The sequence below is a fragment of the Fistularia commersonii genome, chromosome 23 (genome assembly GCF_037954325.1).
Source record: "Fistularia commersonii isolate RoL2024-O1a breed Wild chromosome 23, RoL_Fcom_v1.0, whole genome shotgun sequence".
NCBI lineage: Eukaryota > Metazoa > Chordata > Actinopteri > Syngnathiformes > Fistulariidae > Fistularia > Fistularia commersonii.
This window is the reverse complement of record NC_141306.1, coordinates 6,744,515-6,765,194: the sequence shown is the minus strand read 5'-3', so window position 1 is coordinate 6,765,194 and position 20,680 is coordinate 6,744,515. Positions and strand designations below refer to the sequence as shown.

General features: G+C 44.1%; 2 protein-coding genes and 1 long non-coding RNA gene across 4 annotated transcripts; 1 reads left to right on the top strand and 2 right to left on the bottom strand.

Annotated features, from left to right (window-relative positions):
* The first annotated feature begins 338 nt into the window (after window positions 1–338).
* Window positions 339–10,341, top strand: tefb (TEF transcription factor, PAR bZIP family member b). Of its 2 annotated transcripts, none has more exons than XM_086170855.1 (4): window positions 339–579; window positions 4,461–5,012; window positions 6,114–6,331; window positions 6,571–10,341. In XM_086170855.1, exons 1-4 carry the CDS (start codon window positions 477–479, stop codon window positions 6,784–6,786), a joined length of 1,089 nt encoding a protein of 362 aa, XP_086026981.1. In that variant the 5' UTR covers window positions 339–476; the 3' UTR covers window positions 6,787–10,341. The 2 variants fall into 2 exon arrangements, with proteins under 2 accessions (XP_086026981.1, XP_086026980.1); XM_086170854.1 differs by lacking the exon at window positions 339–579 and adding an exon at window positions 3,884–4,025.
* On the bottom strand, window positions 1,895–3,986 carry LOC147220831 (uncharacterized). The gene is made up of 2 exons (XR_015107965.1): window positions 3,849–3,986; window positions 1,895–2,710 (listed from the first exon to the last, which is right to left on the bottom strand). It is a non-coding gene; the product is annotated as an uncharacterized LOC147220831 (long non-coding RNA).
* Window positions 10,342–11,127: 786 nt separating the features above from the next.
* Window positions 11,128–19,200, bottom strand: tob2 (transducer of ERBB2, 2). The gene is made up of 2 exons (XM_086170576.1): window positions 19,033–19,200; window positions 11,128–15,897 (listed from the first exon to the last, which is right to left on the bottom strand). The coding sequence occupies exon 2, from the start codon at window positions 15,695–15,697 to the stop codon at window positions 14,504–14,506; it is 1,194 nt and encodes a 397-aa protein (XP_086026702.1). The 5' UTR covers window positions 15,698–15,897; window positions 19,033–19,200; the 3' UTR covers window positions 11,128–14,503.
* Between the last annotated feature and the right edge of the window lie 1,480 nt (window positions 19,201–20,680).

Sequence of the window (20,680 nt, the reverse complement as noted above, 5' to 3'; positions counted from 1 at the left end):
CTCTGCTTCGTCTTCATATTTCTACACTTTTCACCTGTAAAGGAGAAACAACTTAAGGTCATTAACATACATGGTTCTGGTTATTTGTCCTCTGCGGCTCCTACTCTGTCATGCTAGCAATTCCTACTTTGGCCGTTGGGCGGCGCATGCTCAGATAGAGCGTCCCTTGCTCCGGCCACCACGTGCATCCGTGCGTGTGGAGGAATGTGCACAGCGGCCAGCCTGTGTTGTGTACGTGTGAGTGTGTGTGTATGGGGGGGTCCAAAGCCCCGCCTCCCTGCTCTCTGATTGGCTTCTTTTACGTGAGTGACAGCAGCCACGGAGCCCACACGTTCGAAGGGGGCGGGGCTTCGTGTGCTCACTCCAGGACGGCGTGTTTTGATCGCACGCAGGCGAACCCGTGAGGAGACCCGCTGCAAAGTTGCAGAGAAGTGTCAGAACAAGACGCCCGTCAGTCTGCAGTGGACTTTCTCAGCATGTCCTCTTCCGACTTCGCCCCGGGGGACAGGAACGACGTCCCTGACCTCATCAAGAGCCTGGCCGACTATCCCCTCTCGTTCCCGGCCTTTGACGACTCGGGTAAGACGTCACTCGGGCGTGCAGAAATATGTCCATCTCTCAGTGTTTGATAAAGTTGGAATCGGACTATAACTGTGTCTGAGACATATGAAATGGTCCTCCGGTTCCTTCTCCGTACAATTATAGTCGATGGGTGTTCGAGGGTGCGGTTTGGAATAGTAAACAAATCAATTGCCAGAGTCACTGTGACAAAGTTAAAGTGGTTTAGGTGCTAGAGCTCAGTATGTCTTTCGGTATTACATGGAATCACACAGATACGGCTGTTTCGTGAAGTCATCTACACTTTTTTTTGTTGTGCGATGCAATTTGAGGGTAATCGAGACCATGATGTTGAACTGTCATATGCCTCGAGAGTAATCCTCAGTAGTCTAATCCCTTGAGCATCAAAATAATATCTTGCGAACTTGGTCTGCAGCTAATGAGTAATTCTGTGATCATCGATCTGAAAATGTTTATTGGAATGCTGAAAAGTATTTACCCTTTAAAATCTTTTTATGTACTAATATTATGCGACTCAACATGTCACCATTCAAATGTGAAGGTCTGCATCATGCAGCAGAAAAAGTGATAACAAGGCAATTATACTGTGACCATAAGAAACACATGGGGGTGTATAAGTCTCACCTGATGTTAACCCCGACTGGTCTGCTCTCAAACAGAAAAGATTTCATTCTCTGTTTGCACTGGACCTCGTCTTGCAGAACAAGCAAGAGTAACAAAGACATATGTCATACTACAAGTATAAGAAATACTTATTGGTAACTACTGATTTATAATAATGTTTCATATGTCTTGGAAAATGCTGTTGTGCTCAGATCTTATTCTGTCACTGTCAGCTCTCAATTCCAAGACTAGACATTAAAGAGCTCAGAAAAATCCGGTAATAGTCGATTGATCTCTGTGCTCACAATGTTCACTCAGTTGGGTCAAAGGTGGACCCAAAGGTGGGTGGAAGCTACGAAGCAACACACAACCAGATGTGAGGACACCAGGCGTGATCTTTGATCCTGGGGAGATGGCACTCCATCCAGTGTCAGACTGTTCAGTGTCTATCGACCTTGTATTGACTTTCCAGAGGGGAGTATATTCAGAAAAAAAAACAAATGCATTTTCACAGTACATTCAGGGAGTGTGTCTGGTACCTGGACTTGAAAGGGATATTTAGGCAATATTTTTGTTTCTATTTGTTTCAGAGAAATCACATCCAACTCTAGTCACAGCTTCTTCCAAACTTAGAATATCACAATTAGCATTCAAGGACAACAGGGGCGCTGTTTCCCACTCGATGACATGTTCAGATCAGACTTCAAGACATGATGGAAGCCATGAATAGTTTATTTGCTGCCAACATTTTAAATACGGTTTAGGAAGACGAAGTAGCATTTGAACAGAATTAAAGGAGGCGGATGTCTATATTTCTGATACACATCATAAATTTGCCAGACAAGTTGACCTTTTTTCACTGTGCCAGATGAAAGGGAGTCTGAGTTATGCAGCAAACTCATGCCAAGCAACTGTTGAGCTTGCAAGAGTGGCAACTAGCCTTTATTTTTGCAGCCATTTGCAGTTTGAAAAAGTAATGCATTCTCAATAATGATGATACATTTTTTTCTGTCATTACAAAGAAGGGATACTTTGTATAATTAGTGATTTGTACTTCATTACTGTATTTGGTTTGCACTGACTATCTGTTTGGCTCCAGAATGTTATGAAAATAGGATCAAGTTAAATAATCTGAGAAAACATTTAAAAAGTGATAACATTAACTTAACCCACAAAACGACTTTGAATCTTATTTGACATTTTCAGTGTTTTTACCCATATACTATGTGACAGGGGGGTTGAAAGGTCCTCCCAAATTCTTCTGTGACCCCAGATATCACAGTCAAACAAGGAGGTAAACTGGTATGTCAATTTAGCAAAGTTGTCCGGATGCAAACTTTTCAACATTACCTTCAGACGGAAGCCACTTCCATAAAGTTCCTCACCCCAAAAGTATCTGTGGAGGCATCTCCAAACCAGTTCAGGATGGAAACGTTCATGTTTAACAATCCACGTTAATCTCGGAGTAACTGGGATGCTTGGTTACAGGGCCAGTGTACCAACATACACTTGCATCAGTGAAACGACTCTGTAATGACAGCAACAACAATGATCATAACAGTGATAATAGTATTAATAATAATAAATTACCCCCAGTGCGTCAAAGTCGTTTCAGTGGTTGGATGGAAAAAGTTGTCATTACATCTAATGACCACAAGAGGGCGCAACGGCCGCGGGAGGAACACATCGCTCGTTTACGTTGGAAGTATTGGAAGCTGAAAACATCACTCGAACTCCTTGACATTTGTCTCGCTGAGCGTCGTCAGCATGTCCCTGGCCGTGTTGTGTATTGAGTCGAATGCAAGATTAGATTGAAAGATAATTTTTCTCGGATTGGATCATAAGCAGTGGCAGGGGGAAAAGGCGGTGTTTACATCCGTTTCCCAGTCAATACGGACTCCCATCGGTGGCGGAACGCGATGTTACCATGTTGTTTGCCCCTCATTCTCCCAACATGTAAACCCAACCACAACCGTGTGCGGTTTGTTTTTCTCGTTTGTTTTACATTCTTCATCTTTTATATTTCTATTTCCGCGACGATGTTTGCTAATCTGCGGTTTAGTCAGGCGTCAGCTGCCGCGCGCCTCACTGCAGTCGCGTGCCTCGCTCCGACTAGAACAGCGTGGTCCGCGCGCGCGCGCGCGCCTCTCCGAGCCTAGGCGCGTGCACCCCGCCCAGCCTGCCTCGGTCCGCACGTGCCGGGTACGCGAAGCCACGCCCCCAGACAGATTGTACTTTCACGTGAGACGTGCGGGAGGGGGCACGTGTTTGGCCACGAGTTCCTTCATATAGCGAGTCTTTTTCACGCCCAGCGCGAGGGGAGGCGCCGTGTGAGTTGTCACTCCGAGACGTGGGTTTTTTGACACCGACGACGTGTTTTCGTCTCACTTTGCGTGGCCTTTTCGTCCTGCGTGGGCTCCGTCGCGTGTTTCCAGTCGGTCCGCACACAACACGGCTCACTCGTGCGGTCACACGAATGCATATGTATGGTGACACGGCCGGCCAATCAGGTTTTACTATAGGCGGAGGGGGCGTGGCTTGCCCGTGAATATCCAAAGATACACAAAAGGGATTAGTGTGGCGTTGTCTCGCCGTTCCCCACGCAGTGTGTACCGACCCATCGGAGCGGCACAAGTGGTCTCTTAGTGCGGTACCGGAAGACTGACCCGACTCGGTCCGCTCGGAGCCACGGTGAGGAACAATGCCTGGGAAAGCAGCAGTGGCCGTCGCTCTTCAACCCGCTAGTGCGCTCGTCGCGGTCGCGCCGCAGAAGTCCTTCCCGTTTGTTTTGAAGAAGATCATGGACATCCCGCCTCCAAACATCCTGGAGGAAGGCGACGACGGTAAGACGGCTAACCACTTTTAATTTCTTTGGACAGCTTTCAGCCGCGGTCGTCTTCTTTTTTTTACCGAAATAGACGCGAGCGGTGCCTCCGTAGCGCCGTTAGTCCAGTCGGACGCGCGTTCCCCGCTCGGAGCCGCCGGGGGAACCGGAAAGAACACAAAGTTCCCGGTCCGTCGTCGAGTTGTCCCGGCGGCGCAGTCAGGCTGTCACCGCCCCCCCCGTCAGCCCTCCGCCGCTTCAGGACGCGGAAGCCGTCGGACCCGCGTCCTTGTGCGCGCACACACACACACACACACACACACACACACACACACACACACACACACACACACACACACACACACACACATACACACACACTTTCTTTCCTCCGCAAAGAGTCATCCTTTGACATTGACGCGACTCCTTCCGGGGGTGGGTGTTTTTGATGCAGAAATCGAGAAGGAGAAGCTGTGCTCCTCCGAGGATGCGGAGGGAGGAGGAGACGGGGCAGCCGCGGTCGGCGGTGGTTCTCGGGGGAGCGGAGGAGGCGGAGGTGGTGGAGGTGGAGGCGGAGGCGGAGGAGGAGGAGGAGTGTCCGCCTCCCTCACACCTGCCATATGGGAGAAGACCATCCCCTACGACGGGGAGACCTTCCACCTGGAGTACATGGACCTGGACGAGTTCCTCCTCGAGAACGGCATCCCGGTGACCCTGGAGGAGGAAGAGGAGGCCCAGAAGACGCCGACCTCAGCGGAAGGCAAAGCCCGAAGCGGCAGCCCGAAGGTTCCCGCCGCGTCCGCGACCTCCGCCTCAGCCGATGCCGCCACCGCCGCCGAACCGGAGGAGACGGCCACGGTCACCACGCTGCAGCCGGTCAAACTGGAGGAGGAGGAGGAGGAGGTGGAGGAAGAGGAGGAGGAAGATGACGAAGAGCAGGAAGAGGAGTCTTTTTCCGAGGAGCCTGCAGCAGATGAAGTGGTTGAAGTAAAGGAGAGGAAAAGAGGTGGGTCATTCAGATTTAAAATAAAATAAAAAGAATGCAACTTTTTCTCCAATATCATATATGTGCTTTCATTTTTAATCTCCATTCATCATTTCATTGCCGCTTTTAATATTAAAACCAAAAGAATTAGATTTGACTTTTGAAATGGAGATTGGAAATTCAAACTATTATTTTTACTTCAGCTAGAACATTAAGTCCTTTATAGGTTCTCTAACTGGGTATGGTGATTTATTATCTAAAGAATGCAGGCCCACACAGACAAAATAACTACTGACCTTTGGCGTACCTGTTTGCCTAACAACACATGTGTTGCTGGTAACACTATAACCATATAACATGGCACCTAAACACAGAGGTTTCTGAGAGCAAATATGTGGGGTCACAAAATATCTATTGACCAAAATACATTTACAAACATGAGAGTAGTAGAGGGTTATTTTGCGTTGTGAAAAATAACACAGACAAGCAGAGACTGCGATTATAAAGGATCAGCCCTAAAATGACAAACTGAAAATGCATAAATGTAAAACAAGTAATGTCATTGCTTTACAATGCCGTATCGTACTATCATAGAATTAAAATTAATGTCCGTTCTATTCACTCATTCAGTCATTGGTCATATATACTACTATTCCTGCACTCAGTGTCGCTGGGCTGCTGGTGCCTAGACAGCAGGAAAAGATAAAGAGTGCACCTAAAAATAGGGGCCTCTGTAGTTTGGATATAGCAAGACTCATATGAAGCATTACTTAAGTTTTCATAGAACTGACACAGCATGTTTGTTATTGTAGTGTATTCTGTTATCCAGTCTTGATGTTACCTGATGGATCATGCCACAGGTGAAGGTGTTTCTTTTTGCCTCATAAGAAGGAAAAAAAAAACGAGACAGTCAGCAGAAAAATGCTGCAGAATTCAAAAGGTAACAATTGGTTGCATGTTAGTTGCTCTTGAGTCTGCTTCGGAAAACTAATAATCATTGAAATAAGGAGTCTCAAGCTGTGCCCAGCACATATCCGGGACCCTCCTCCTGTGCAATCCCTTGCTTTACTCGCTGATGTTCATTGAAAGCTGACAGCTCCTTTTCTGTCTCCTCGGCCACAGGTCGCGGCGCAGGAGAACGAAACACGCCCTCCCCCATCGACCCAGACGCCATCGAGGTGGACATTAACTTCCAGCCGGATCCGACGGATCTGGTCCTGTCCAGTGTGCCGGGAGGAGAGCTGTTCAACCCCCGGAAGCACAAATTCTCAGAGGAGGAGCTGAAGCCGCAGCCCATGATCAAGAAGGCCAAGAAGGTGTTTGTTCCTGATGAACAGAAGGTAGGCACAGCCTCTTAAGAGTCGTGGGACAGGTGACACGCCTGCCTTATCATGTCATTACTCGTGGCAGAGTGTTCTGTTTGGGTCCATCTGTGAAAGATAAAGGTCTCGCAGAACGGGGTGGGGGGGGTGGGGGTCACAACACAGATCTTAATTTTCTCGAATCTCTCGCTAACGTTCGTCACCCACACGTCTGCGTCCCTCCTTCACGCTTCTCGTCCGCCTTCTTTCCCCCTCAGGACGACAAATACTGGTCCAGAAGAAAGAAGAATAATTTGGCCGCCAAGCGTTCTCGCGATGCACGGCGACTGAAGGAGAACCAGATCACGGTGCGCGCCTCCTTCCTGGAGCGAGAGAACGCCGCGCTGCGACAGCAAGTGGCCGAGCTGCGGAAGGACTGCGGTCGCTGCAAGAACATCCTGGCCCGATACGAGGCAAAGTATGGCCCGCTGTAGAGAACTCGAAGGAAAACCCATGAAGCATCAGACAAAGCAAAACTTCCTTCCCCGCAGAATTCAACACAGACACAAACACCACGGGAAATTTAAATTTGCACTGTTGTCTTTGCTGACCTCCAGTCACTGTGTCCAGCCTCCATCTGGGGCTGTGGACGCAAACTGGCCGGCAGCCGGGCGGGCCGAAAGCGGAGGTCACAGGAAGGTCAGAGAGCGCCTGGCTCCTACACTCTGAGAGGAAAGAGACGACTCCCACGGTCAAACACATACGGAAACTACGGTCCGTCTCAAGACGCCTTCAAGAAAGTCAGAAAATATGAAAAAAAAGAGCAGGCTGATACAAAAGAAACAGAAATCAGTTCCAAACAAAGCACTCGTCTCGGTGGACCAAAGCATGACGACCGGTCGGTTGTGTATGTAGAACGGTGCACACTCTCCTACCCTCGCTTTTCCTTGTCCTGCACTTTAGTTTGTGTCTGACGAAGAGGCGGGCAGCGAGCCAATCCCAGCGGTGCATGGACCTGCAGAGAGAGGGAGCCATGACGCCAGGTCCACGGGGCAATGGAGGGGAGACCCCCAGGGTTCTTCAGCACACCGCTGCACACAAAACACAATATGTATAGTCATCTCCTCGCACCACGTCGACGTGCTAGTACCAGTGTGTAATTCACTTTGCACCTTTTGTCAAAAAGAAAAACAAACAAACAAAAAACAAACCAGATGTGTGAAGAGTAAACTGGTGGCAGATGTTTAACTTTTCTTATCCACAGCCACCACATGAGACACAGTAGCTTGTTCAAAATGATGCATGGCCATGATTTTAAAGTCACTGTGGTTCTTTTTTTTTTTTTTTTTTTTACTTACCAGATCAGCTTCTAGAGCCTCACACCAGAGCAGAGGGCGGAAATTGGGTTGATTTCAAAAATGCAGAAGGAAGGTTAAAAAATAAATCAGCGTTTTTGTGGGTGTAGGTTCTCATCGAAGGCTTAAGTTTGTCGATCTCCTGGGCCCTCACAAGAGAGGGGTGAAACATGTAGGGTTGTTTATTTTACTGCACACAGTAAGTGGGGGGGGGGCGCTAAAGCACCTGTCTGTTTAGGTGTCTCGTTGGCTGGATTTCTGTTAAAAAGAATAATCCAGACCTGAAGTCTTCTGACCCTGTAAATACAAGATTGTCTCCAGGTTTTTTGCTTCCTCAGACTGGGATTCTGACTGTGTCTTTATTAATCCAAGGCTTTCCCTTATATTTGCCAAATAGTCAATGAGTGCTGTATTTATTCTGATGGTAATAACGCATCTGTTGATTGTGACGTCAAATATGTCAGATCAGTTGATTTACTATTGAGGAGCAAAACTTCTGATGAAACCAATGACAAAGCAGGGACTTGAATGAGTAAACTGTGCTTTTGTGAGTTTCTTTTTTAAAAACAGATTTGTATAGCTATACAGGAGTCTTTCTCTCTATTACAAAAAACATAATATTATATACTTCTATCTAAACAGGTGTGTGTGAACACACAAAGGGCAGGGCACACTCTTATTTACCTCATCGTACACTTCCTATCATGAACGGCTAAGGGATGGATTCGGTTGCCGATGGAAAGCGGAGAGCGTGCGAAATGCAGTTTTGCTCCATTTGGCAAAAACCCGAGAATCCTAAGTAGAGATGTTTTTTTGACAAAGCGGCCTGTCTGGTTTTCAGTTAAACCCTTTTTACAGACTGTTAACGGGACTCTATCTGAAAGTGTCTTTGGCTGATGCGGACTTTGACGTCAGTCAGCTTGCGCTCATAATCGCAGTAATCTTGGAAAGAGAATACATGTGGCAATAATACTATATTATATACTGCTTGTTTAATTTCAGTGATGTTGTTGTATGTAATATTACAATGATGTACTTACTTAATAGACATGCTCCAAAGTCATTTGTGCTTCCAGTGTAGGTCCTCTGTAGTTTAGGATCCTAATGCATGAAACCTGGTGAAAAATTGTCTGTTTTTCTTTTAAAAACATGTCTTATACATTTGACACCAAGTGTACTTATGTCTGTAAACCATCACTGACAACAAATGTTTTAGATGGGTGGAGTGGATAGTATGATGTACAAATCTGTCAAAACATAACGCAGAACATGTTTGTCATGATGTCCTCTAACATGACACAGCAGTGCCACCCATCCGTGCAGTCGCCGCTCAATCTCGTGGCGGACGTCAGCTAAAAACGGAATATTTCGATCACTGTGTTGATTATTTTCTATTGACTAAAGATTGATTCATATCTGGATACACTGGATCAGTTGGTGCTTTTTTTGTGTTTTCTCGATGGTTTGTGTTGTTTGTTTTCAGTTTCCCAATGTTGTAGTATAACATCCTAGCAATGGGTTTACGTTCGAACTGGTTGTTTATACGTTTGTGCAGTCAATGAATGCAAACTTCTCATTTTTTTAATTGAAATAGATAAAAGTATTCTGTCAAAGGATGACTAAAGGTACTGGCCGAGAACATTTTAGAGGTTAATAAATCAAGATAATTTATGGAATGATATAAAATATGTAGCAATCTCCTTTTTTATGCAAAGCACCTTGTGGAAGTGGCTTCTAGCTCATAAACTCAATCATTCGTGGCTGTAGATTCTCGACACCAGACTGGAAACAACAGTGGCAGCAGTGTTGACTTGCAGAAGCAGATATGCATGTCGCCACCTCCAGACGAAAGCTGAAATGGCAGCTGTGATTTAAAAACAACTGGTGCTGCCTGTAGTCTTTCAAGACCAGCTCTTCATAGCAGATTTTTTTTGTGTGTATTTCTATGTATGGGTATTAATACTATTACTATTAAAAGAGCTGGTTTTGTGTACAAAAAATAAATATGGTCTTGTTGATAATGTGAAGGTTTACTACATGAAGCCTCAGCAACCCTTGATCATGCTATGGTAATGCACACTTCCCTTAAAACAGATTTCCAATTAGAGACTCCCTTGTCTCATAAAAAAAGTTTTGTGATGTTAAAAAAACAACGTGTACAGTAAAATTATGACTCTGTACTTATATTTAGACTAAAAGTCTAAAAAACGTTTTTTTTTCCCATCAGTGTACCCTGAATTCTTTGTAATTATGCTAAGTTTGGAAAATGAATAAGTTTCATATTTAATAAACACACCATCTGGCACACTTGCTCATAATAAACATGACAGGTTACTGGAGCCAATAGTTTCTTTAACCTTTTGGTGATCAAATAAATATTTCTATGTCGGAGGGTCTAAACAGTTGTTTTCAGGTTCTGGCCTAAAACCAGTTCTGGATGCATTAAATCAGTGACACTTTGTCCTTGTTTCCTATTTAAAGTAGCTACAACACAATCCTACAGAGCAGATGCTTAGACATCCAAAAATGATGAACTTAGGGTTTTGTTTTTGAGAATTGCTTCATTTTCTCTTTTTGATATACATGTTTTATACATGTTTCTGTTGGGTGTTTTGTATCGTCCAAATCATGTATAAGTACATGACGATGCAGTATATTGTATCACAGTATGAAATAAACTGGGATTTAAAGGAGTGTGACCTTGCCTGAGTCAAAGCATCTTGCAGGGCTCTTACAGCAAAGGTGTTTCCTTTCAGATCCGTGTTTTATTTTTTCCCCTCTCTGTCCCTTTCTTGCCTCAGCTCTGCTCATCAGTATTCCAGAAGAGTAGGAGATGTTGCGTAATGATCACATCTACACACAGGGGAGCAGGGTTGCGTAACATCAGCAGCCTCAAAGTCTTGATGCGTGCATGTGTGTGTGTGTGTGTGTGTGCATGCATGCATGCATGCATGCATGTATAGGAAAGGGAAGCGTGTACGCAAGGGAGGGGCTCCGGGAATCGAGAGGAAGGACAAAGAAGACAGGATCGGGTAGAGGGAAGGGAAGGATGAACGAGAGCAGCTGCTGGAGAGGGGAAACAAGACAACTAAAGGGTGGAGAGGATACAGCGAGCGTGATGAAGCCGTGCATGTCCGTGTCAAACGATACTATAGGAGCTCAGCAGTGTTTACTTCTTGCAGCCCACAGACCAACAGCAACACAACAAAGCTGGAAGGGATGATGAAATGTGAAGTAATACCTGCTGGGATGAGTCCAGCTGAGGTGGGTGGTGAGCAATCTGGTTCATCACGTCAGGAGAATTTTACCCCTGAATTATTGATAAAACCTCATTTGAGTTTGTTTACTGCACTGATTGAGTGCCTCACTCCTGTGTTTCTATCTGTGGATCTTTCATCCCGCCCCCTTTCGGTCCCAAGACAATTATAGCCTGTGCGAGCATGTAAACAATGACGACAAAATTACCTTATTTTCCATGCTTATTTTTGCCAATCTGGTTTATTACAAACTTAAAAAAAGAATCTGATACAATAAGAAACTGCAGTAGTAACTCCCCAGTCCTGAGGGGCGGCACAGAAAACAAGTCATTGCATTTCAGTAGTGAAAGATTCATTTTACATCTACAGGGTGTACAGATCTTATACAAAATAGGAAAAAAATAAAATACAGGCAAGAAAGAAAGAACTATATTTATACATCATTTTGAACTTTTAATCATATATTTTACTCTTAAATGTTAAATTTTACATAGAAAATAAACTTCTTATATGACAATGAAATATTCCAAAGTGCAAAAGAAAACGCACACATCGATAAGCAAAGAACATCGGAATACAAAATTCTTTTTTTTTTTTTCCTTAAGTAATTCTCAACCCTGATTGTAGAATAGCCTGTGTTGAGTCTGTGACACTTTTTAACATGTGCAGAGGCAAAAATCGCTCTGGCTCGGTTTGAATTAATCACCAGAATCCTTGGACCTCCAGAGTCAAAATGCAGAGGAAATTTAGAGACAGTGAAGCTGACGAATACTGAGAAAAAGGTTATCTTTATTTTTTAAACATAAAGTAAGCCGTAAAAATCCAAATTTATTTTGCACAAAGCCATCTCAACCAGGGTTTACTAACCAGAGATGTCGAACATTCATTTCCTTCAGCCTTCCAAACCTGCTGTCACACTGCCTTCCTACTGAGAGACAGAAACATTGGATGTTATTCCTGTTATTATTTTTCAATCGTTCAGGGTGATGAGAGGTAGAACCCCCTTTGAATCGGTCAGGGTCATTTACATTATGGCGTTTCATTGCACAGGAGAGGGGTGAGCATCTGTGTAAGCAAAGACAGTCTGGGATATGGCTATATTACCAGGAGGAGTGGGTTGAACCCCCAGGGAATGTGAATACAGACACTCGATAAGTATTTTCTCACTTATTTGCGGTTTTTCCCCCCAATCTGATACGAGGCACCAGCGTCCACTTTCTTCTATTTAGTTTTAAAGCTGGAATTTTTACTCCTGGATTTTATTTGTTGTGTTTTCATTTCTGACTGTTGAACCTGACCATCAAACTTCTTCCCAAGGGTTCAATCTGGGGGGATTGATAGCTGTGATAAAAGTGGGCCCTCAGCATCTAATACTTTGAGATCGGTTGTTCAGCAACTAAATTCTGAACTAGGATCAATTGTTTCTGATGAGAAACAGAACCGAGTCAGGATTAGCTACTATGTAGATTTTTTAAAGGAGTGATCTAACCTCCCTTTTCAGGTGCCAACAGAAATGATACTTTGCATTCAAAATGGAAAGTGAGGATTTTTGGTTTAAAGTTCTTCCTTTGAGGAGCAGGAAGAGTGATGTCAGCCATCTTTTCCCCACACATACCCACTGTAAACATTCAGTTCTTTAACTCCAAATCCAACTTGAAGAATGAATATATTTACCCGTCTTATCAGACAAATGCTGTACAAGGTACAATACACATTCAATACTTAACTTTTTACATCTTTATTTTATCTCAGTTTGCATATATTAATGTTATTTTCTGAAAAAATAACTTCAGCATGTAAGAAACTAAACAAAGAATCTGAACATAAGAACTTTCTATTTACATATTCCTGGTAATTTCATACTTATACAAATGTTAGTGGGCAATTTTCAAAAACAAAAATATAGAAATATTGGAAATAAATTACAAACACAAATTCTATATGCATATACTTCCCTCGTCATACTAATAACATTTACAGAGATGTGTTGCTCCCCGACCATCCACTTGACAAAATAAAGGAATAAAAAGGTGCATGCATGTGACAAGTTGTCAAACTGCAATACCAGTGTGAATACAGGTCAAGGGTCATCATGTACAAACACTACGGACGTCCGGAGAACATTCAAATAAGCAGACAGGACTGGTCATTTAGTGCCTCTCGGTAAAATATTTCATGTAGGCTTGATAAAATGGGCTGAGCAAGTGAGAGGGAATGAGGAACGCAGCGACACAAGCCCAGCCAGAAAGTGCTGGGCAGCTCAAAAGAACTTTCAGGATATTTGGGAATTGCCCTTCCCTGCAGTGACAAACAGTCACAAATTTGTCAGAGAAGAAAGAGCAGTCTGACAAGCTGTCAAATAAAGTGACGAACAGCACACATCGGTTACAAACAAACAAACATTCATCTATGTCCTCATATCTGCTTTGTCTTCGTAACGACCACAGACGAATTTCAAGAGGGGAGAGAATGGTGTGAGCCTTTACCTTCAATACCATTTAAGCTCACTACAAACGTGCTCTGGATTTAAAGTGTCGTTCTCGGAGCCAATACCCCCTGGACACCGGCGAGGCAACACAACACTCTGGCAGTTCCTCTCTCATCTTCTGTCTTCACTGTCTCCCTTTCTCTCCTTTCAACACAGAGCAGCCTCTCCTACATAGTCAAAGTCATGCTAAGCCATTTATCACAATCCCAACTGCTTAGTTGCTGCATTCCCTCCCCCTCAAAGTGTCCCTGCCCGTTCACCTTCACACACTGCCAATAAGAAAGCACAACTTATATTCCGGCCAACAGAACGGGGACGGACGGACAGACAAACAGAACATGGCCAGTGTCTTAAAATGCGAACCTTCATTTGTTTTTCCCCCATTCAGCAAGGTTCCCCTGACCTTCCCAGTCCCTGACAGGTAGGCTCCACTCTCTCCACATCCCCTTTCCCCCTCCTCCACTGCTCTTGCTTCATTTAAACCCATGTCATGTTCACATTCAAGTTGACGATAAACTGCATTCAATATTAACCTGACAATGGTGGCCGTGGGCGGGTGGGGGGCAGCATTTGTTTTTCAAGGGTACCAGCTGTACAAGAGAGAGTCTCCCAATCATGCTGTGCCACAACAAAAAAACAACACTGCTACTCACAGAGAGAGCGACCCCATCCTTTCATTTCAGGCAAATAGGGAAGAGCAGATTGCAAAGTGCTGAGCTCTCCACAGCAGTCGTCCCCTGCAGGAATTGGCGAGGTCCTTTTTCACAGCATGACAGTGCAGTGCAAAATGGAGCTATACCAGAGCCCGGTTCATTAGCCTATATGTAAAGAAAAAAAAAAATCTCACAGTAACATTCAATTAATATTTAGATTGCAGATGACTCCAAATGCAAAGGGACATGGTCCCAATGCAAGACAAACAGCCATAGACAAAATCAAAAGACATAAAATATCCAGTGGATATGGCATTTTTTTTTTTTAAATCTCTGTAGTAAAACTAATTCTTAGCTTGCATTAGTATTAGAACAATTTGTTAGAAAAACTGAAAATATCTGGAGCTTCAGTCTCCTGTAACCAACTCCTCCTATCAGAATTTGTTCCGAATGAAGGCTTAATTAGCCAGCACAACAGGCTGGAAAGACTGGCTGGGATATTGCAGGTTGTAGCTTCCTAAACTCTCGAATGGTGGCTTCTCCATGTAGGGGATTCCTCCGTTACCGCCGATGATACCCACGCTCTGGGCCGGAGGAGGGCTGGAAAAGGGGTCAAAGGTCGGGTGGGTGTTGACATTGTGAAAGGGGCTAGCGTGAGGTTGCATGGGCTGAGTGTCGCCATCAAAATAAAGTGGGCCTGGGGATCCTGGGTAGACAAACTCTTTGGCGTTGGGTGAGAGTTGGCTGGGAATGGGGCCACCTAGGGAGTGCAAGGAGAGAGACAGCGGCTTGTGCTTGAGCAGCTCCGGAGCCAGAATTGTTGTAGGGGACCGTGAGAGCATTCTCTGAGCAGGAGGAACTGCAACTCCAGAACCACCTGCAGATCCAGCCCCGCTGCACTTCTTCATCTTTGTTGAGCCAAATTTAGTGGCAGCAAAGCTGGCAGTGGTAAAGGTGATGGGCTGAGGACGGGCAGCGGGGAGGTTGGAGGGTGGCTGCTGAGTGGAGAGGTAAGGCAGACCATTGGGAGAAGGGGTAGAGGTGTTCGAGGAGTGGGCAACGGGGTCGGTGGGTGTGCTGGAGCTGGGATAGCTGAAGAGCCTGGGGCAGCTAGGAGCAGAGAGCGGGGTGGGGGAGCTGGAGAGAGATGGCAGGAGGGCAGGAGATGCCTGGTTTCCAATTGGCACAAACACCTGAGCTTCTGGATTGAAGCCCAGACTCTTGGCCTCCTCTGCCTCGGTGTCTCCTTTAACCTCCCTCATCCCCCCCTCGACCCTCTCAGCGTCACAGCCGAGGCCTGGAGGATCCTCCAGGTAGAGAACCTTCACCGCCCCCTTCTCTCCAATCTGGTAGGACACCTCGTACGGGTCTATCCACACGCTGAGGTCCGCAGGAACATTTGCATGCACTTCCTCTGTGTCAAGTCCGCTCCTCTTGGCAGCAAGCTCCACCACAGGGTCCCTTGGTGCTCCAAGGTGAATGCAGCGGAAGGCGGAACCTCTGAGAGGGGCTTCAGGGTACCAGTGACCCTCAAAACGAGACACCAGTATCCTCTCAAGCTCCTCTCCAAACAGATCAGCTCGACGGCGAGGCAGCTTGTTGTACAGGTATGACACGATGAAGTTGAGGGCAACTTTCACTTCTACATGCATGGCTGCACCAAGTTGTCTGCGGAAAGTTTGATGACGGTCCTCCGATTGGGGCAATGCAAACAGAATGAGGGCTTTCTTCCAGCTTACTGTTAAGTAAATAATTTTTTTAGGATCACCATGTTAAAAAGGCACCTAGAAGGCAGGGGCAGCGGGTTTCAGATGCTTTTGTGGTTGTCGCCAGAAGTACTTGCAGGAACCAGCTGTGAGGAAAAAAGGGAAAAAAGAAAGTGGTCATTTAACTGTGTAAACTATTAGAGGAACTGGGGGAAGCTCAAGAAAGGCTGGCAAAGATAAAGACAGTCAGTGTTGATGTAGATTTATCTACAGCATAGACGGTCTTGTTAGTATTACATGACAAGACTAAGAGCCTCAGCTGTATGGAGGCCAGAGGTGCCGCCAAGACAGACTGACTGCAACCAATTTACACACATTAAAATTCATGCTCACCTTGTCTCTTGTCAAAATGGATAAGAGACGGAGCTGAGCTACGTCTTGATAAAATCCTCAGAATAACATCAAATTCATTGTTAAGGAACAATTAATTTGTTGCATGGTTTAGAATGTTTGCATTGTTTTCCCTGACGCCTAAATGTGAAAACAAAACAGATAATCCTTTTGAAACATAAACTCCTTTGGTTGACACCCATTTCTTGATTAACGGTTTCTGCTTAAAAGTTAATATACTGCTACGCAGATGTCAAATAAGAGTATGTGATGACTACATGGGCACACTCCAACTCAAGTGACATGTAAAACTTCAAATAATGGTCCCAGGATAGTATCCATGTCCCACCACAAAACAATATTCAAACAGAAAACTAGTTTGAGGAAAATAGCAACAACACAAGAGGACTCAGACCACAAAGATGAGGTTACACTCACAGCTAATATTAGCCCATTTCGGTAATTGTTTACAAGTAGATACCAACTACATAATCTTCATGGTATCCAAGCTGCTGATATCCAGAAATAGGAGGTTATGTAAAGCAAGCCATCTGTGAGCTTGTTTTGCAAAACATGCTGTGATATGGAACAATGGCATCAGGAATAAATGAAGGATTTAATTGGCAAAATATATTTTTTGCAACAGCAAACTGGCTGAAAGTGAGAAACATTTCATAATGATTTCCCCTGCAGCAATATGCAATATTTCACAGCAAACCAAAGCAACCATCAAGAGCATGGTAAAATGACTGACGTGTTGGCAAGGTTAAATGATGCAAGTCATTGCTGGGATAGACTGTACCCTTCAAATAGATGATGACTCGAGGAAAAGGAAGACACATTTGCAAGAATCAAACTTGGTGCTTCCTATGCTCAACCCTGACCCAAAGAGAACACAAATTCAAATAAGAAACCTGGCCTTCCACTTGACTGTGCAAAGGCTTTGAAGCAAGAATCCAGAATTCCCCTAATGGGGATCAATAAAGTATTATCTAAATAAAAAAATACAATTAAACATTGGTTTGAAAATCAAGCACAACGTGTGAAGGAAGTCATGGGAATAAGCAGCATATTCAAGAAGTGTTCTTCTATAATTTCGTTTTACCAAGCACAGGGTGTTCTGCTGCATGTAACAGATGCTGCGTTGTGGGCCTCATAAATCCTTTATAATCTGAATTTGATCCCACGAAGCGCCTCCTGCTTAATGCTTCAGCTCAGTCACACATTTGGTCTATCCTGCTACAAAGACTCAACCCAAAGGTTCACAGCAAACAGCATCATGAGACAGACTTAAGGAAGAATTGCAAAATGGCAGGACGGCCCATGGAACATCATTTCCCAACATGCAGTGCACAGCATCAACTCCCCCCTTTCCTTCGCTTCCCTCCCCTCCCCCAACGCACACACAAACAATTCACTCACACTCACTTCCCTGGCAGATGGGGATTCAGAGACGAACATTTGAAAGACGCTTCCGATTAAAGGCAATTGGGTCGTAGCCAGAGATGAAGCTGCACGGCCATGACAGGACTGACAGCTAAAGATGACATTTTCATTTTCCTTACACGAGGAAAAAAAGGTGACATTGAGGGATAAGATGGGGGTTGGTTAGAATAAGCTATTAATAGGGCCCCAGTTCGCATCAAACATTTGTCAAATCCTTTCCCCCCTCCTGAGTTATTTTGGTTTAAGTTCACATTTAACAAGGGGGTTTGGGAGCGGAGATATCATGTATAGCCATCCATGACCAACAACGGCTTTTACTGAAAAACCCTGAGTGCAAACCGAGCTAAGCTGCCATCCAGTGCATCTCGTACCATGCTTTGTAAAAAGAGTACAACAAAATACAGAAGAGCCAATGTCATTCAATGACATGAGAGGACGCCTCATATAAAATGTGCAAGCTTGTTGCTTCATGTGGAAAATAAATGGTTTAAATCGTAAGCCACGGATTGAAATTTTAATCGAAATTACCCCGGCCGCTTACTATCTGTATTCTTCAGCTACACATTTTGAATAGGGTAATTCCATCTCTACCGACCTGCTATGGAGTTCCAGGGCAGCATAAACATCTATACTGCCATTTGTGTTTACATGGACTCATTATCTGAGCCTCATATGTACAGAGCAGATAATGCGAGCCTTCGTCTACGTGTCGGCTCGGTTTCCTCACGATAAGGAGAGGCCATGACAGCAATTTATCTGCAAAAGCCCAATTATTAAAAGTGGGGGTGACATTAACATATACAAGACTGCATGTATAATATGATTACCACACACACGCATACAAACACACACACACACACACACACACACACTTCGTCTGTAAGATGGGGCATGTTTATGTTGTAATTCTAGTGGCAGATGTCTCCTTTGGGCAAAACTTGATCTACTTATTCCCAGGTTGAACTGGAAAGATGCTGTGAATTAACCCAGAATAACACCACCCAGGTTTGGGTGGACGATGACACGCTCAGATAATGAAGTGTACCTGGGGATTACAGCCTTATGACAGTCGAGAGGCAGGAGAAAACAGAGGACGCTGGTTTAGCTGGAAATGCCCTCCGTGTCGAATTGTCATTGTAAAATATAATGTGAAGGTGATTTAAAAGTGATTAAGAGCCATTCGACAGGATATGGTCACCAACTACTGAAGAGGAGAGTCACTTCTCAGCATAAAAAACAGGGTCACTTCAGCAGGTAGAAACGGGAATATAGAAATGAAATGGAATATTTCTACGAATATTTGGATTCACAATGATCTTTAATGGTCGGGGCATATTTTAGGACAACCAAAGTCGACAATATATAGTTAAAACGCACAAGCATAAAGCCAGTATCGAACTAAAAGATGCTGTTTTTAATGGTCGGGTTGCTTGTCTTACACTCACCGCCGCTGATGCTCTAGCTTGACTTCAACTCCGTCGTTTCTGTTTTTATCTCCCTGTGTTGACTCAGGGCCTATACGTCGAGTCCTTGGTGTTACAACGATGACCAAGAGATATATTCACCTCGGCATTATTAATATTCAAACTGCTGCCTACATTCTAGGATGCTCAAAAGGATTAACCCTCCGCTGCCAATTTGCTCTGAAGGTCCAGGGAAACTTTAGTGTTTGACAACCCGGCGTATTTATACAGTGTGACTCGCCCACACCCCCGTGACGACAGGAACTACTTTCTTCTCAATAAAGCGGCCGCTGCCTCTTATTGTGATTTTTCCAAGACCATTAGCATTTTTAGCGTGAAAAACATCTGCAGAGACACTCATGGGATTCGTTCGTATGAATCGCGGCTTTATATCATGGCCATGACGACACCTTCGACAAGCAAAGAGGTTGAACAAACAAATGCATTTCTTTATCTTAAGAAGACGTGTGTTTATCTCGTGGACACTACATCATCACGCGGAAGGATATTTGTAGTTTCCAATGGAGCACGTTTGCTAAAAATATAAGCGGTGATAGCAACAGAGTGACGATTGGCTGAGAGGAGGGCGGACCCACAAATTATTGGGCTGCTTTGTCCAATCAGCATCCACAACAACCGAACTTTGACCCGGGAATTGTGGGAAATGGTGTTCTCATTCTGAAACAATGAGGTTGCTGAAGTATTCATTTCATTTCACGTGTTTAAATGTTTTGTTTTGTTTTTTTCCCCCGGGGATTTTCCAATACTGCTGTATATTTTTCATAAAGGTTCAACCCTTGTGTTTGATGTATAAGTATATCATAGTAACAGAATATTTACAATTTTAGAATGTGATCAATTATATTTATTTGAGATGGGTTTATCCATTTTTCCATTTTTATGCAATTTTCCATCTATTTGTAGTGCCATATCAAACAGTTAATTTTCATCGGAACAATTCATTTTTCCGAGTACCAATCAGGCTAGTCCTGAAGTTCTGTTTATTGTATTAACGGCAAGTGTGCTTCCTGTCTTGAGCTTGTCAACAAAGGTGAAAAAAAATCAAAAAGCAAACAAACCGAATAAAATCTAGGTTATTGGATGATTGCTTGCATGGGTTTAAATTCTAGAGTATCATTTTAGAATAAGGATGGCGTAGACTTACTTGGCAGAGTTCTTTCTTCATCTGAACTGAATTTGACAGCACTGCCACTTTCAATCATTTTTCATTCTAAAATTTTCAAGAACATTTTGCAAGTCAACTAGCTGTTTAAGTTTCACTACATTGGGAGGTGTATGTAAAGTTTGCCATAATATAAATAGGTTTCGATATGTCAATGGCCATTTTTGACTCACCTGATTAAACTTCCTATTCAAAGTAGTGACATTTTGAAATCATGATTTACTATTTCCAGGTCAATCCACAGTCGTGTATCAAAAAGCAGGTTAAGCGTGTTAATACAGTTCCTTGGTGTTCATCCCAGTAATTTCAGTATCATGAAATTTAGTTCACCTTTCTGTGGAATATGTTGCTATTGTGCCTCCTGTTTGTATAATTTAATTGATCAAAATTATGGTTTATATCGGTAGGTGTATTAAATCACACAACTAAAGAGTAAACAGTATATGT